Here is a 17,590-nt window from a genome sequence, read left to right as displayed (position 1 = left end):
GTTTATTATTGTTACTTTCGCTTATATGAGTGGTAGCCAATTTCTGGGTCAGGGTTTGTGGAAACTCCAACTTTAAGAAGCTTCCTGTTAGATAGTTGGATAACAAATTGGAAATTCTCTCATAACAACACAAATACAGCACAATAACTTCTTCTAACTGCTAGCTTAGCTGCACTGCTAACATTAGCTTGGATATGAATGAAAACAAGTAAAGATTCAGCTATTTTTGTGTTTTAACTTTTGTCGACTGTTATGACTGATACAGTTGAAAACATTTTGAAGAATGTTATTTGTAAAAATATCTTTTAATTAATTATTTTTTTGTTGCTGTAGTCAAACTTCTGTTGAGTGAATAGCATGTTACGTTTGCACTATAGACCATCCAAAAAAGCCAACTCATATATAAAATGTGAAAGCTACAACATTCTTTTTTCTTTTAATAATGGATAACAAAGTACTATCTGTCTCCAATTTGCGACTTCTCTGTCTGTTAAGTATTTCTTAGGTTAGGAGATGAAACTTTTTCCTAAATGAGCTACTGGTTTTAAATATAAACTTTCTATATAAACACAGCAGATGTTTGAGAATTGCATTGCAAACAGCCATTGAAGATTCTGACGGCATTAGGAATCCTCCTGTGACATTGATAATCTGCATGAACATAATCTGGCCTGTGTTATCTTGTCTTGCATCCTCATTGTCTTCAGTCAGTAGTTTAATTACCTTCCTAGCATTGACATGAAATTTCTAAAGACCTTAGGAGACAATTCTGGAACTTAAAAGTTTTATAAAATTTCCTAACAGCGTGTGAAAATGGGAGAAAGCCATAAAAACAGCATTCCATGGCTTAAAACCACTAAATTATGTTATAGAAATGTTAATATAATCCAGAGACTACAAGGTTTCAACATATTTGGTGTTCTTGATTGTAGACGAGCCCCTTTTAGGCAGTTTATATTGAAAATGGGCACAACAGTACTCTTTAGTAACAAGAGGTAGAAAGTCATTACAGATTTAATGTACAAAGTAACATGACAATTCACAAAAAGCAATCAAAACTGCACTAAGATAAAAATGTATTTGAACCCTGAAAAATTCAGTTTGCCTCAAGCCCAAGCAATTGATATGTTGTCATAAGAGTTTGGAGGCGGCGCCTTCATAATCGCCTGCTGGAGTCGGGTTATAAGAGGCCCTGAGGTCCAAACTACCCCTCACAGCGAGCCTAGCATAGAAGTCCACTCATCTGCTAGACTGAGCAGTGCTGCACCCACATCCACTCGTTTGGCTGTGCTTCAATCAATCAGGTGGTGAGTACCTTGGAAGTCAGGTGGATTTATTATTTATTTGTGCATAGAAAACTGGGGATGATCTGCGGATGAATGGAAGTCACATTTATCTCTTATTTGCAGATAATTTATTAAATTATCAGACTTTAAGAAAACATCATCTGATTTTACCAGCTGATACAATAAATTTAACTGTACTTTTATTCTGTCAAAATTAGGTTTGAATTGGAATGTACCTCATTTAATTTTAAACCGTCTTTGTCTTTGAATTTCATTGGATTGAATTATATATGTTTTTGATTTGAATATAAATTGAACTTGTTTTTATTGTAAAGTGTCTTGGGTTGTCCTTTCTTCTGAACTGGTGTTACACAAATGCAATAAGTCAAACAAACTAAATTAATAAGTCTAATAAACTGGACGTTTTATTAGAATATTTATAGACAGAAGATAACGTGAAAATTTTAATGTTTTCTCCAGATGAAAAAAATTTATGTATTGTAAATATACAAATATTGATATACCTGTTTTTTGTTGCTTATTTAAAAAAAATGAAACTCAAATTATTAATATTTTATTAAATTTTTTTAAATCAGTCTGTGGTCCAAATATATTTTGCTTATACTGCATGTTGATTTCATGAACTTGTAGCTTTGTTTTCTTAATGCATATTGCAAACTGAATGTTCCATTTACAGCTCAGCAAAAACATATTTTATTTTCAAAATGTATTTATTTATTCAGGGTATTTTTACAAAAACAATATACAACACCTTGTATTACCTAAAATTGTCCCAAAGCACGTTTGTAAAATCATGAAAAGGTTTCTCTTTTAGGATATAAACTTTACTATTATGGACTGAGATTCAAATTCTGCACCTTTTTATTGAAATCCATCCGCAACAACATTAAGAGTAAAGATCCACATCGGTCAGTCATTGTAACGGGCACAGATTGTTCGATTAGACCCTCAGTGCACAGCTCAGCAATTCCTGCCAGTCGTCCTTGTTTTAACAGGATTACATGAGTGCAACCAGCTTGAAATGGAGAGGGTTAGAACATCTTATCTTGAGCCAGGGATTAGAGAAAATTGGGTCGTCTTTGGTGGACAGGCTGCAGCGTGGACCCCCAATGACTTTCAGTTACAGGAAAGCGTCAGATCCATAAGAGGATTAGAGCTGATAATGTCAGACAGAGGTGACAGTAAACCTTACATCAAATCAAACTGGACTTGGAGGCAGGAAAGAAGACCGAGGTGACACTTTTTGTCAAATCGTAACATGAGTTTTACTTCCACAGATTTCATCACAACAGCTTCACTTCTGAGAAACCCAAAGACTTACCTGCGCACGTCCTTTCGGAGTGCTCAAAATGAATCTTGAGCCACCCAAAGCTGAAATCAAATCAGCCACCCGTGTAACCGGAGGCCCTGCCACTCCTCGCAAGGGCCCGCCCAAGTTCAAGCAGCGGCAGACCCGACAGTTCAAGAGTAAGCCTCCAAAGAAAGGAGTTCAAGGGTACGTCTCGACTAAAGCTTCTTCTCCTTCAGGTCTTACAAAAAAATGAAAATAAATGAATGCATGTCTTGATGTGTAATCTATGGTGTTCTTTCAGATTTGGAGATGACATTCCTGGCATGGAGGGCTTGGGCACAGGTGAGTTTACAGTAAGACTTAAAATGCAAAACATTTCAGCGATTGAGAAGGTGGCTAAGCAACTTCATATTTCCACCTCTATCCCCAGATATCACCGTCATCTGCCCCTGGGAGGCCTTCAACCACCTGGAGCTGCATGAGCTGGCCCAGTACGGCATCATCTGAGCCTTCCCATTATGGGCCGAGTGTTTCCAACCACCTGCCTCAGGCCCCATCCCAAACCTCTAAATGGAACTGTTCTAAACGAAAAACCAAAATAACGAACTGTAACAAACATAAAAATCGGAAAAAGAGAAAAAAGTGACCAAAAAAAGTATGTTCTCTGACTCTGGACTCTCCAACTCTTACACAACATCTGCTTGTTTAGGATCTGTTTGATTTTTTTTTACAACTTCACTCAGTAGATCTGCTCTGTTACTCCCTCATCAACAAAACAAAGAACATCTTTGCCTACTATCTGTTCTTTTGCTTTCTCTTCTCTCTCTTCTCTTCTGTCCTGAACATGGATAAAAACAAGAAACATACGAAAGCAAGGCAGCCTCACAGTGAGTTTAAGTGACAGACCCGTGAAACAGGTGGGCTCCCGTTTCACGTGCCTCGGTGCCTCGTTCTCCATCTTAAGAGGGTTCTTCCATCGATGCCGAACACATAAAACCCTGAACCTGAATTCTGTAGAGAGCAGACACCAGCTTGCCATTGCTAAACGTAAGAACAATAATCAGAGCCCCACGATGCAAAATAAAACTGCCCTTTATACTGCACATATCAAGACTATGATATCAGCTCAAAAACTGGCGTGTTATCACAACTTATCACTGTACCTCTACTGCCGTGTTTTCTTGTGAGGCCAGTATCACCTTCCTACCTTGTAAATTTCCCTTGTATGATGTTGATCTATGTCATTTCAAGTGTATTTCTCCTACTTCCACATGACACTGTTGTGTCCTGTGAGTTTATATTTGGTGTTTTGAAGCTCATCGTTGTAGCTCTCGTTTGTTTTTCTTACCTAGAGTAGGACATTTTTCATTTGTAAACTGTGTCCTTCATCTGCCGTCCATCACTCTGCCTATGATTCATCTCCAAATCCTCTTTGTCGTCCTCACACCACTGACGTCTACAGTTATTATTTCACTGCAGAGGAGAAGACGATTATAAATGAAAGAGTGAAAGAAGGCGGAGGGATCAGTGGAATAAATACTAACAACAAAAGTCTGTTGAGATGTGTAATGGAGCTTTGTTCTCTCTACAGGACGATGGAACAAAAAAAATAAAGAAAAAAAAGAGTAAAATAAAACTGAATCTGTTTCTTCATACAAAGCTCTTAGATCATTAGGAAAAACTGAAAAATGTAATCTATCTTGGGGGAAAGGTAACATTTTATAAAGCCTTAAAATGTTATTTGAGCAAAAGTGACAGGAGATACGGAGAGGACATGACATGTGGAAAGAAAAGAGTCAAAGGCCATGTAAATGCAAATAAAACAACAAACGTGCAGTGAGGATTGCTGTAAATTTGTGCTTTAAACAAGTATGTAAACTAATTTATAAACTGATACAGACAAATGTTAAAAAAAAAACATAAAAGAGAAATGGGTGCTCTGATTGTTGCTTAATTGGACAGGGGCTCTAAAACAAAATTGTTGAATCTGCTTGTAGGAGAAACTAACTTAAGGGAAAGTCGGGCATACACGGAAGTTAAAAGAAAAGTGTTCAGGAAAACAGAAGTAAAATGGATCCTGTTTCTGAACAGTTTTTTTTACACTGTCTGGCTACACTAAATTAGCAACACATTCGCCAAACCTTTTGAAGTTACTTCCTGAACCTCTTTAAGGTTTTGTTTCTCGTCTGTTTCATTTTTCAGGAATTCCTCAGACGAATGACCAAAATTATGCACATGTATCTGTGTTAAGTATAAAAATGAAAAGCTTTTTAATTATTTGATTTTATCTAGTTGAACAATTGACAGTTCTAATAGTTCAAATTGGCAAATGAGGTACCTTTCATTTTGGCCATGCCAAACTTAACAAAAAATTTTACAAACCTCAGTAAACTGGTCTAACTACCTGACTTCTGCATACCACATTAATTAAGATGCCCAGATGCAACACATTATGAAACTTCAGAGCTACTCAACCTTTTCTTATAAATGTGCTTGAAATAAAGAGCATACCGGTGAGTGAGTTCAGTTTAAGGGCAGATAAGAAGACTGCACTATAAAAAGACAATAAAGATAAGATGAGCAGGTGTGTACAGGCAGGAATTGCCTGAATCGAAAGATCGAAAGAATGAAGATTAAAGCCAACACCACATACTATATGAATATGGCTAACAAACAAAAAGATGAGAAACTTACACACACACAACCCCCCCCCTCCTCCACCCCCACATACACACACAGACATATATATAGCCTATATATATATATAGATTTATGTGCTATATATGGAGAGATTTTTTTTGTGATCATCAGAGTGAAGTGCATGACACCGTTGTATGAAGATAAAATCATGTATAATTATTCTGTACGAGTGTAGCGATGTAAAAAAAAAATCCGATATCAATTGTTTTCCTTTGTCTCTTGTCCCCTTTTGATTTTTGAAACAGCTGTGACGCCTCCGCGGTGTTTTATTGTGAAAGTCTGAACCGGAAACGGCTAGTCATCCTAAAGCTAGCTTTATCCGCCTTGAGAAAAGTGACAGCGGGACGCTCCATTCGAGCACACGGCATCTTTTGCTCCTCCTTAGGACGTACCTGGAAGTTGGATAAAGCTGCAGCGATCACATTGTAGCTTTCAGTAGCCACTATAGTTCTAGTGAATATATTAATTCCCTCTCCCGTCGATAAAATAATCCAGAAACTTCAATTGCGGAAGAAAATGAACGAGAGCGAACTGAACCTTTTTGATTTTGAGCGACGGTTCGATGAAACTCGAGCTCTGGAATGGATGCAAGAAAACTGGTGAGTGCATTTAAAACTATCGTAAATAAGATAAAACACCAGAATTGGCTGCTGTGAGCTTTTTTTTTTTAAACCGGCAACATTTCGTACTTTACAATTACAAATTCGTTGTAAAGGCGGGGCATTTTAATTTTAGGCACTTCCTTTTCAAAAGGGTTTCAAGGATGCAAAGTATTACTCACCACACCTTGAACTTTTTAACATTTTGTTATGCTGTAGCCAAAACCTAAACTTTTATTTATCTAATAAGGAAGACAAAGATACATGATTTAAAAAAAAAATACAAACACAAACCTAAACCATACTTTCAGTGTGGTATGAATCTGTAGAGTTTGCACATCAAGAGACTCGGTCAAGTTGGCTGGAGAACTCTGATCAGAAAAGCATCACAGGGAGGTGCTGCCATCACCAAAAGCAGCACAGAAATCCTCAGATCAGATGGGGGGCATCTGTTGACTGGATATCTCCACAAATCAGGATTCTATGGTAGACGGCCAAGAAGAAAGGCTGTTGAGAAAAAGCCACAAGACTGCAGTCCACTACAAGCCATGTGGGACACTGCAAACAAACGGATAAACAGGCCATAATTAATGGAGATCACAATGTTAATTTTTGACCTGCATAAAAAGTGGCAAACAATTAAAACTGCAAATTACACTTAACATACCATTACTCCTGCAAAACATGGGGGTGGCAGCATCATGATGTGGGAACGTTTTTCTTTAGGAAAAACTGGGCATCTACCCAGAATTGATGGAAAGATTGATGGAGTTAGATAAAGGGTAATTCAGGAAGACAAGCTATTGGAGCCTGCATATAACCTGAGACTGAGGTGACGGTTCACCTTCCTTGACAGCAGCCCTAAACATACACCCTATTTGCAGCTGTAGTTGCATTGAACCGTACTCTCTCAGGTGGCAGGATTACAAAAGCAGAGGCACGCTTTGTTTATAAAAAGTGTTAAAACCATATCTCATTGTCTTTCTATTTGGCAGTCACAAAATCCAAAGAAGTTTATGACTTTAATGTGACAGAATGTAAAACAATAGTGTGAATTCTTTCAAAGGGCACAGCTAGCGTTCTTCCTTGTTACCTATCTGGGTGCAACGACAACATCTTTTGAATTATTTGGTTGTGCAGCATTCCTCACTATCCGCATCTGCGTATCACCTGAACAACACAAAGGCGTCTCCTTTATCAGTTTGTTCCTTGTCTTCAGGTCTGATGCAGTTGCAACTGTATTTTAGAAGAAACTCGATAACAATACTCCAAAAAAATACTCAATGCCGTTTTTAATACTAAGCAACATTTTTTTTGAAGGCACGGGATTAATTACAATATGACAACATTGTAGCTTCTTTAATTAGGGGCCTAGAGTAAGAGCTGAATTAGTATAGCCCTAATTTAAAAATAAATAATTGAAAAGTGCCGCTTCCCTGTTTGCTAAACCAGTAAACCAAGTGTTAATGTCCTTTTTTGGAAACATTTACCTCTGATTAAGATGTATCCTTCCATTTTTCTTTCAATTTGAATATATTTGTGGATAAAAAATTAATTTGCCTACTTATAGGGACGTTTAGTTTTTTTCTTTTGTCCGTGTGCCTCATTGGGAAACTACCTCCAAACAATGCTATTGCCTCGTCATCAAAAGAGGGTCACATATGTTGTTTTTTTTTCTGGGATGTATCCTCCATGTAGAGTTCATGTTTTTAATCGGGTATGGGTTAAGAGTATCTTTTATTGGAGCTCTGCTGCCAGAAGAAGTGCGACAATTTGGGAAAATGAGAATGGATCAGCTTACGGATGTTGCTGCAAATGAATATCTATGATTAATTCATTTTTCTAGTATCGATAATTTCAAGCTCTAAATGATTGTGACATTCCTGCTCCTCACTCCCCAGACTTTTTTAAGATCCTTGCAAAAGTTATTTGAGAAGCTGGGGTGAACCCACAGAGGAATCTGTCAATCTCAGGTTTGGCTGCATTTTTGAGTTAGATAATGATCCAGAAGATAGTAGCAAGATTAAGAAGATGTTTCTCAGGTACACAAAACGTTTCTTTCCCCTACATTTTTCAGCTAGTGAAAGAATAATGTTCAACCTTTTCGAGATGTTTCTTCAGTAACTCATTGGACATGTTTCCTACTTCACAATTATATATACAGTACAGACCAAAAGTTTGGACACATCTTTTAATTCAATGAGTTTTCTTTATTTTCATGACTATTGACATTGTAGATTCACACTGAAGGCATCAAATCTATGACTAACACATGTGGAAATATGCACTAAACAAAAAAGTGTAAAACAACTGAAAATACCCCTTATATTCTAGTTTCTTCAAAGTAGCAACCTGTTGCTGTGATTACTGCTTTGCACATACTCTGCATTTTCTTGATGAGCTTCAAGAGGTAGTCACCTGAAATGGTTTTCACTTCATAGGTGTGGCCTGTCAGGTTAATAAGTGGGATTTCTTGCCTTAAAAATAGTCATGAAAATAAAGAAAACCCATTGACTTAGAAGGTGTGTCCAAACTTTTGGTCTGTACTGTATAAAAAAAATTGTTTGCCTCGGTCTGCCACTTTAAATCCCAATGAGATACATTGATGTTTGTGGCTTTAACTCGACAGAATGTGAAAAGGTTCAAACTTTGTTTTAGCCCCAGATGCATTCAGACACTTGCAATATATTTATTCATGAATACTGAAGATTACCAAAAGCCTAGACTTTGAAATTCAATATGGCTACCCTGCTTATAAAACATAGTGATAGACACAATAGTACATAGATAGTAAATTGTTTATTTGCACTTTTGATTAAGTGTATGCTATTAATCCCGTCTTACTCATAGCAATCTTCAGTATTCATGAGTAAATATATTGCAAGTGTCTGAATGTGTCTGGGGCAAAAACAAAGTTTGAACCTTTTCACATTCTGTCAAGTTAGAACCACAAACATCAATGTATCTCATTGGGATTTAAAGTGGCAGACCGAGGCAAACAATTTTATATATATCTAAAATTCCTATAATTTGAAGTAGGAAGAGAATTATGCATGGTTTCCAAAGCTTTTTACAAATGCAAATTTGAAAAGTGACATTCCTCTGTATTCACACCTGTTTAGTCTGCTATCCCAGAATAACAGTCCTGTGAAACCCAACTGCCTCTGAAAGTTGTAGATGAGGGATTAAATATTAATCCATCATCTGAAAATGGAAAGAGTATGGCCCAACTGGAAACATACCATGTTATGGATGTATGTGATCAACAACATGTGAATAGAATAAGTGAATTTTCCTTAAATTTTCTAATGATTTTTGTTGGACCACCTGGTAGATAATAAAATCTATATCTTGTTACAAAAAAAAGAAAAATCATTTAGAATGCTAAAAAACTACATTATTCAATGACTTTCTGATTATTTTTTATCACCCGACAGTAACTGTGTCAAACTCCTCTTGCATAACAGTTGGCTTGTGTCGACCAAAAAAGCAGAACTACAAAGCAAACATGACTTCATCTGACTGTTTATTCTCTGAGCCCCTTTGGACATCAGTCCAGTTTAAAAATACACTGATCGTTATACATGTGAATATTGAACCGTGGATGAGGTAACTGTTTGATTTTCTGGATTAGGTGTTTTTGTTTACCCTCTTCAAGACACACTGCTACCCCTCTGGCCACATTCTGAACAAATTTAAATGTATTTTATGGAGATTGTATGTGATAGACCAACATAATAAGTACTGAAAGTCTTTTGGGGTATATCTTATCTTTCCAAATTTTCCTTGCAAAATACCTCAAACTTAGTCAGACTGATGAAGAGAGTCTGTGAACACTGATTAATTTGAAGTAATTCAAAGCATTGTATATTGGTTTTATGTCTGGACTTTGGCTAGGCCAGTCTAACATGTGACTACGCCATTGCTCTGGCTGTTTGCTTAAGGTCATTGTCCTATTGGAAGGTGATCTAACAGATTTATTTATTTATTGTGACCAACTTTGCCGTACATTCAGTTCCAATCCTTCAGATGAATGGAACTAACTATAGACCATGAGATTTTAAGATAAAATTTGTCACGTAGGGGTGTACTAGTTGTGTAACGGGCAGATTTTCTACCAGTGTTCTACATCTCTGCAGCTCCTTCAGAGTTATGTTTCTTAGAAGCTCTCCTTGTATAGAATGAAATTATTTTCACCTAACTCTGCCTTAATTTTCTCCACAAGTTTATCTCTGCCTTGTCTGCTGTGCTCCTTGGTCTTCCTGAGGCCGTTTGTTCACTATGTTCTCTAACAAACCTCTGAGTTCTTCACTGAAAGTAAATAAAGACTTCAATTAATTTGAACAGTTTAACTAATTAATTGGTACCTTCTTATGTCAAATAGGTGCACTGATTTGTATGCCGGTGTCTTAAATTAAGGGTGTAAAAGCATAAAAAGCCACAATTTTTCAGATTTTTATTTGTAAATTATAAAAAATACCAAAAAAACAATTTTTCTCCTACAGTGGCTGAATGGATAACAGTAGGACAGTTTAGCTCTTTTGCAGAGGCCCGTTTGCTGAACGGGGTGAACAGGGTATTAGACTTTTAAGTGACTTATTTGGTGGGTAACAGCCAATAAAAAAACTAAAATTATTTCACTCATGCTAAACTATCATAGCATCCCTGTGTGTTTTAGCGTGTCGAGTGTGTTGCATTGTTTGGAGTTTTGTGGAGGGCTTGGGAGCTTACCACCTTTTTCCTCTCTGCAGGAGCAAGTCATTCATATTTTGTGGCCTGTATGCTGCGCTCGTGTTCGGGGGTCGACACTTCATGAGGGAAAGGCCGAAGCTGAACCTACGCCGACCTTTGGCATTGTGGTCGCTGAGCCTCGCCATTTTCAGGTGAGTCCAACTTGCTCTGTGGTGAACTAAAAGCTTTTACTCATCAACCCAGTTGCTGCCATAAAACAGTTAAACATCCAAGATTCTCTGTTTATTTTCCTGCTCTCTCAGATTGTTTCTTTACGAAGCATTTTCATCAAATAAAACATTTACGATGTTTAGGTTGATTATTTCTTACAGCTGAGTGGTGCAGTTTTCTTCACAGTTTATGTCATATTGAAGAGTAATTCAGAGTTTTATGGTTTATCAAAGTTTATGTATTCATTAAAATATTAAAATATTTTTCCATATTCTTTCTTCACAATTCAGTATTATCGGAGCGGTCAGGACTGGAAAATACATGCTGCACATTATCACGAAGAGCGGTTTCAAACAGTCCGTGTGTGACAATAGTTTCTACAATGCACCCATCACCAAGTTTTGGTCCTACGCTTTTGCTATTAGCAAGGCCCCTGAGCTCGGTAAGATTCCCTCTGTTTATTTTCAAATGTTTTGTTTGAAGCTGGATTATAATTCTTGTTTTTATATTCTTAATGCCCTACATGGTACTAGTTGGTCAATTTGAGGTTGAGCAACATAATGGTATGAACCAGTCCCAAAATGAAAATATCAACATTTACTCAGGAGTTCAGGGAGCAGTAGAATAGCACATATTACAATACAGTAGAATAGAATAAACCTGTACTGTCTTTAAATTGGGAAATTCATAATGCTCACAATGCCTGGCTCTGGACATCTCCAAAGAGAATCTGTGGGTCAGATGGCGCCGATTGATCTATAGAAAAAGAGCTAAATGCTCAGGCAGCGAGAAAATTGTTTTAGTGCAGGAGTGAAATGAAGAATGTTTCTTCAGCTGCAAGCAGGAAGGACGTAGTCGCTTTCCCTCTGCTCGGAACTGGAGGATGTTTCTTTTTTAAAGGGAATGGAATTGGAAAGCCATGACTGAGATGTTCAGCTTAAAAAATGAAAGTATGATTTATTTATTTTATTTTACATTTTATCAAGTTTAAATGGAGTTGTATAAATAGATTAAGAAACATAAACAATACAACACAGAGGAATTACTTGAAATACTTTAGTTTTAGCGGTGACATAACCCAATTTCCTTTTTCGCAAACTAGTCACTAGAACTAGTTGTGAAATATGTCTCTTACATATTTCACAATTATAAGAGACATATATCATGTAATAGTAAATCTATTACTGCAACACTTACCATCATGTTGCAGTAATAGATTTATTTTTGAAGATTAAGTTACGGTAACTGACAAGTTTTTTTTTGGTCAGAAAATGATTGGCTTAAAACATTTTTTCTATACAGACCAGATAAAAATGACTCCATTTGCACTAACCGTGCACTGTACCTATTGTTGAACATAAAAAATGCACATGATGTGATAAAAATACATTCATTATGTTGTATAGATTTTTTATCATTAAAAAATAAAATAAATTTGGTCGACACTTTCGCTCCCTTTTGAAAGCTAGCTACTTCTAGGAGAAGTGTTGATGGTGCTAACAGCTGGCAGGGTTGATAGTAACATATTTTTTTACTTAGTAAGCTAAATAAGCCCACATAATATATGTTTTACAAGTTTTACAGTAAGAGCACTTAAAGTTGACATCTGTCAACTTTCATTCAACAATTCTTTGCAAACGTTAAGACAGCTATGAGCGCTAATACTTCTGAGTGTTCTAACATTAGGGTAGAATTAAATAGGACCTTTTTGTGAATGAATTATCTTGTCAACCTGAAACTGATCTGTACAAAGCACAGTTGTATGCATCCAATTAGCTAAATCAATAAGCTTAACTCCTTAAAAGCCGTAGTTCCTTCTGTAAATACAGCTAGCCATTAGCATCAGTAGTACTGTTGATGCTAACATCCAGTCCAGTTGCACAGCTAATGACGCAGGTAATCTCTGGAAAATGACTTTTATACAGTGACAATTATTCTAGACTTATTTTTAGAAGTTGCTAATTACTAGCTAATGGAAGTACATGGATCTGCAGCAAATGTGCTTTTGAAATTCAGAGATTCAGTGAACTAAGACTTATTTTTGTTCCGTAAAATAACCTTGTCAGTAGGAACAAGAATAGTAGTGGTGCTAAATTGCACCACTACTATTAATGGTACTTATGGCACCACAGAGTCTACTATAGTTGTATACTTTGCTGAGAAGGTGTGAGGACACATTAAATTACATATTTAATGACCAAATAAAATATAAAATATAAAATAATAAATAATAAAATAATGACAGTTTTCACTGTGAACACTGTGAAATGTGAAATTAACGTTTTCACTGAACTGTGAAAACGGTAATTTCACTGAACTGAAAAGGATATTTAAAAAGTAACTTTTGCTTTTAGATGTCTTTGCATATGTGATGCTCATTTTGTTTGCTAACAGCGCTAATAGCTCTTAAAACTAGCACAGGGTGGACAAATTTCACTTTCCATTGTGCAACTATGGAACTGATCTTGTGAGGAAAAATATAAAATGGAAATGCATCAAATTATGTTTGTTTACATTTTGATTTCATAAAGCATATAAATAAGAATAAAATATACAGTAAAAATAATTTTTTAAAAAGAGAAAAGCAAAGAAGACATAACAGAAAATCCTTTGAGACACTTTAATAAAATTGCCATTTTTATAGAATTAAGTGTGTAAATGTGTCCATTACGCTTTCATACATAAAAAGATCTGAATCGTGAAAGAAATTGTTAAATCATAATTTTTAAAATACAGATTCAATTCTCTTTCCCGACTCACCCAGGAGACACGGCGTTCATCATCCTGCGAAAGCAGCGCCTCATCTTCCTGCACTGGTACCACCACATCACCGTGCTGCTTTACTCCTGGTTCTCCTACAAGGACCTGGTGGCGGGCGGTGGCTGGTTCATGACCATGAACTACATGGTTCACTCCATCATGTACACATATTATGCGGCCCGGGCAGCTGGACTGCGGGTGCCCCGGCCACTCGCCATGATTATCACTACGGCCCAGATCCTGCAGATGGTAATGGGCCTGGCTGTGCTAGGCTTAGTCTACCTGTGGATGAATGAAGTGCACTGTCCCTCCAACATGGAGAACATCATGTGGGGCACACTCATGTATCTCAGCTATCTGGTACTGTTTGCTTCCTTCTTTTACAACAGCTACGTAAAGGATCCATCCAGAGACAAAGGATCCAAGGCAGAGTAATGTCTTAGAAGTAGTTTACTGACTGTTTACTGTTTTTCTCACTTTTATCAGCCTCTGCCTCTTAAAGCAGCGATAAATCAGCGACAGTAGACAGCTAGGAGCAGGAGAAACACACAGGTCATTCTGATATAAACTCACAAGTATTTGGAAGTAAAGTATGAGGAATGATCAAGGAATGATCAAGGAAGAAGATAAACAAGCATTGTTATAGGGCTCGATTCAAAACTTTGCCTTGGTGACTCTCCACCAACATCTGCTATGAACATGTAATGGCCAAATATTTGTGAAATGTGTTCAGCAAATGTTTGTGGTCATCTGCTGTAATAAAAATGGCCTTAATGTAGTTAAAAAACAACAACTGTGACATAGGGAACAAACGCACATGCTAATTTTATGTTCTTTAAGGAAATGCTCTATTTTATTTATTCAAGCTTGTTAGTTGAGAGCCTTAGTGTAACCTATGATTGAAAAAGCTTGAATCTACAACTTTAACACAAATTTATTTATTATAATAAATATTATTTATTATTATTATAAATAAATGTATAAATAAATTTATAAATAAATAAATTTACTGTAATCCATGAATGATCAGAGATACTTTATTCATTCCATCCAGTTCTAACGATTTTGCCCATCCACCGTCCAAATTTTTGCTTGTTTATATTTGAAGCACAGTTCATCAGATATGTTTTAATAAGAAGATTCTGTTAAACACAAGTTATGAGTGTTTTTTGTTTACATTTCTGTATTCATGACCCAAAGAATTAATGGTTTCCCATTTTAGTGAAGTAAATATTTTACTTCACTACATTAAAATATTTGTATTTTGGTAAAACTATTTTTATTTTAGTGAAGTAGATATTTTACTTCGCTAAAGTGGTAAACTAGAATTGATATTTTTCAGAATATTTTCCTTCTGTTGCACCTGTTAACAATATGATTAGTGTCTCTGGTAAGATTTTAGGAACCGTCTAACTTGATATTTAGACACATAAAAGACAAAATAGAAAAATAGTTTTGAAAAGATGCAGACTTATTGATTGAGAGGAAATTGTGTTTAATAAAAACAGCAGCATGTTGATCTTCTAACACATCCACAGCCAGTTTCTCACTTGTAGCAAAAATATCACAATTACTTCTGTCAGCAAGGAAATCCTGCTTATGCAAAACTGCTGCTTATTCAGATTAAATGCATGCAGTATTTTTCCATTTAAAGAAGAAACTAAGTTCATACTTACAAATTTGAATGTATCAAAATAATTCAAGTTAAGATTTCTTTTTTTTTTTTTTGTCGATTCCAATTTTGTTGTGATCATTTGCAGACAAATTTGGAACAAATAAACACTTATGTATAAATATTATCCAAACATTTTTGCTTCTTACTGACCAGACATAATTTCTTTAGAAGGTGTTGAAATGTAACATCTCTTCTCTGGTTAGAGAAAATAGCCAGTTGAAAAATAAACCCTAGAAATAATTTGAGTCATTAGGAACATTTTAGCAAATAAACTTCATTTGAACATGAAATAAATACTTAGATTCTAAAATATGGTGCGATGTCTGGTCAAATTCAAAGGGCTCAATGATTTTGGTTTGTCGATGCTTCTTTTAGCACACTCCTTAGAGTGTTTCCTCCCAAAAATCTTTTTGGCCGTTGAGTTTTCACTTTGACAATTCAGAATGAAAGTCTGACGAGCGGATAGAAACCGTGCCGATGCTTTTGATTTTAGAACACGCCCATAGCGCAAATATGGTGTGAGCTTGTATGATGAAGTGAATACGTTTTCATATGTTTTGTCAAGTACACTATGATACATTACAGGAAGTGCATTCTTTGATACCTTCACACTTCAAAGTGTTTCTAAACAAAAATGTTTTCATATTGATGACAGGTGCAAAATATTTTTTTTTTTTTTATTTAGTGTTGACTGTTGATAGTTAATAGTTCATAGATTTTACATTTGTCTTCTTACCTTAACATGACTGTAAAAGAATGAGGAGTGTTAAAAGATGAGATTAGAAATTTCTGGAAATGTGTTGTTAGACGAAGCTTTGAAGGAGAACTGTGAATTTAGTACAACATTAACATGATGAAATAAGGTCACAAATGCTAGTAAAACCATTGGACTCTTCCTTTCAAACTCTTTAATTTCTGCGTGATAGGCACTAAAAGAGAATAGCAGTAAGCAGTCATATTAAAAACATACGCATCACAAAAGCACTGACAGGCTGTAGTAGGGTGATCACATTTCTCTCTACGGCTGACACTGCACAGCCTTTTTGCTTTGTCTCTTAAACCAAAACCTCAACCGGTGTTTCAGGTTTTGCCTTCAAAATTCAACACCGAGGCATTTCCTAAGTTTAGTCTGTGAGGAAAACAAGGAATATTTTACCATTAAGCACTTTTTTTAAAAAAACGTAAAACAAACTTGAGTGTGAGTCTTGTTCACAGTAAAATGTTGCTGCCTTGTTGTCCCTGGAGTAAACTCCAAAAAGTAAAGCTTCAGTTTTGCAGGTTTTGCAAGTTCTCATTCCATTTTATAAAAAATATTGTTGTACTTACTTGTACTTTGAGAATGTTTTTTGGTTTTGCATTGAATTATTTCCACTCCTATAAAAAAAAGCATCTCTGTGAAATATACAAATTGTAATTTAAAGAAAAAATAAAGTTAAAGGGCTTCTGGTTGCAATAAACCCGTCTTTGTTTTAGCAGACTCAGTTTTTTTTGTCTTTAAGGTAATCTTGTAAATTATTAATCTAATATATAATATATATTTATAATATATATTCTATTCACCTTTGGAACCGACTTATTGCATATTAAATATGGAAAAAAGAGTTTGTAATTAAGTTCTTTTTTTTTTCATTACATTTCTATTATCTGTACACATTTAGGATTCCCTGTACTATAGTAATGATAACGTCATTGTGCAGTAAATTAATATCCAGTTGATTTTCTGACTCAGAGAACCACAGTGTTCTGTGAAGTCCCATCAGATGCCCCCAAGCAGAGAGTGAAGCATCCTGACTGAGAGACAGCCTGCTGGGAGGCCACGGGTTGATGGAGGACAAAACTCTCTCAGCTGTGGTGAGAGACGCCACAGATCGTATATTCTGCATCACAGCTAGGTTTTTTTTATCCATGCCTGTGACATTTCTATTGCAGCAGTTATGTTCTTATTTGTATTTTTCTCAAATAATGCATTCAGGTTGAAGATCTCAACTAGAGATGAGGCAAAGATTTGGATTTGTTTTTCCACTCCCAAATACTCCCACCACTAAAGTTAGGTTGATACCTTATTCGGTTTAAGATTGTTTTTGAATCTCCTCAGTTAATTTTTGCTTTTCATTTCTCTTTCGTCCCCCTCAAGGTAATATTTTCTCATAGTTTTCACTCCCCCAAAATGGTTTATATTCATCTAGCACATTTTATTTTTAAGTTGTTTTCTAAACATTATTAGAGCATAAGAGGACAAAGCTCTTAATTGAATTGCATTATTACTCAATATTTATACAAGCTGCAATACTAACAATACTGTGACCTTGACATTAAAAAATCAAATTCACTTTGACTTTCAGCTGTGAAAAAAAAA

At 35.8% G+C, this 17,590-nt stretch overlaps 2 protein-coding genes across 2 annotated transcripts; both read left to right on the top strand.

The window, feature by feature from the left end:
* The first annotated feature begins 1,219 nt into the window (after positions 1–1,219).
* On the top strand, positions 1,220–4,234 carry pde6g (phosphodiesterase 6G). Its single transcript, XM_005794668.3, has 4 exons — positions 1,220–1,307; positions 2,585–2,802; positions 2,900–2,940; positions 3,029–4,234. Exons 2-4 carry the CDS (start codon positions 2,657–2,659, stop codon positions 3,103–3,105), a joined length of 264 nt encoding a protein of 87 aa, XP_005794725.1. The 5' UTR covers positions 1,220–1,307; positions 2,585–2,656; the 3' UTR covers positions 3,106–4,234.
* A 1,400-nt stretch (positions 4,235–5,634) lies between these two features.
* Positions 5,635–16,711, top strand: LOC102231386 (elongation of very long chain fatty acids protein 6-like). Its single transcript, XM_005794791.2, has 4 exons — positions 5,635–5,897; positions 10,649–10,780; positions 11,090–11,241; positions 13,564–16,711. Exons 1-4 carry the CDS (start codon positions 5,815–5,817, stop codon positions 13,992–13,994), a joined length of 798 nt encoding a protein of 265 aa, XP_005794848.1. The 5' UTR covers positions 5,635–5,814; the 3' UTR covers positions 13,995–16,711.
* The last annotated feature ends 879 nt before the right edge of the window (positions 16,712–17,590 follow it).

This window comes from Xiphophorus maculatus, chromosome 10 (genome assembly GCF_002775205.1).
Source record: "Xiphophorus maculatus strain JP 163 A chromosome 10, X_maculatus-5.0-male, whole genome shotgun sequence".
NCBI lineage: Eukaryota > Metazoa > Chordata > Actinopteri > Cyprinodontiformes > Poeciliidae > Xiphophorus > Xiphophorus maculatus.
The sequence above is the reverse complement of the archived record's forward strand: the minus strand, read 5'-3'. Positions and strand labels throughout refer to the sequence as shown.

Bases quoted from the DNA above. Each gene is read 5' to 3' on its own strand.
- pde6g (XM_005794668.3), top strand. From the start codon at position 2,657: ATGAATCTTGAGCCACCCAAAGCTGAAATCAAATCAGCCACCCGTGTA. The intron at 2,803-2,899 runs GTACGTCTCGAC...GTGTTCTTTCAG, and splicing joins CCAAAGAAAGGAGTTCAAGG to ATTTGGAGATGACATTCCTG. The intron at 2,941-3,028 runs GTGAGTTTACAG...CTCTATCCCCAG, and splicing joins CATGGAGGGCTTGGGCACAG to ATATCACCGTCATCTGCCCC.
- LOC102231386 (XM_005794791.2), top strand. From the start codon at position 5,815: ATGAACGAGAGCGAACTGAACCTTTTTGATTTTGAGCGACGGTTCGAT. The intron at 10,781-11,089 runs GTGAGTCCAACT...TTCACAATTCAG, and splicing joins CTGAGCCTCGCCATTTTCAG to TATTATCGGAGCGGTCAGGA. The intron at 11,242-13,563 runs GTAAGATTCCCT...CGACTCACCCAG, and splicing joins TAGCAAGGCCCCTGAGCTCG to GAGACACGGCGTTCATCATC.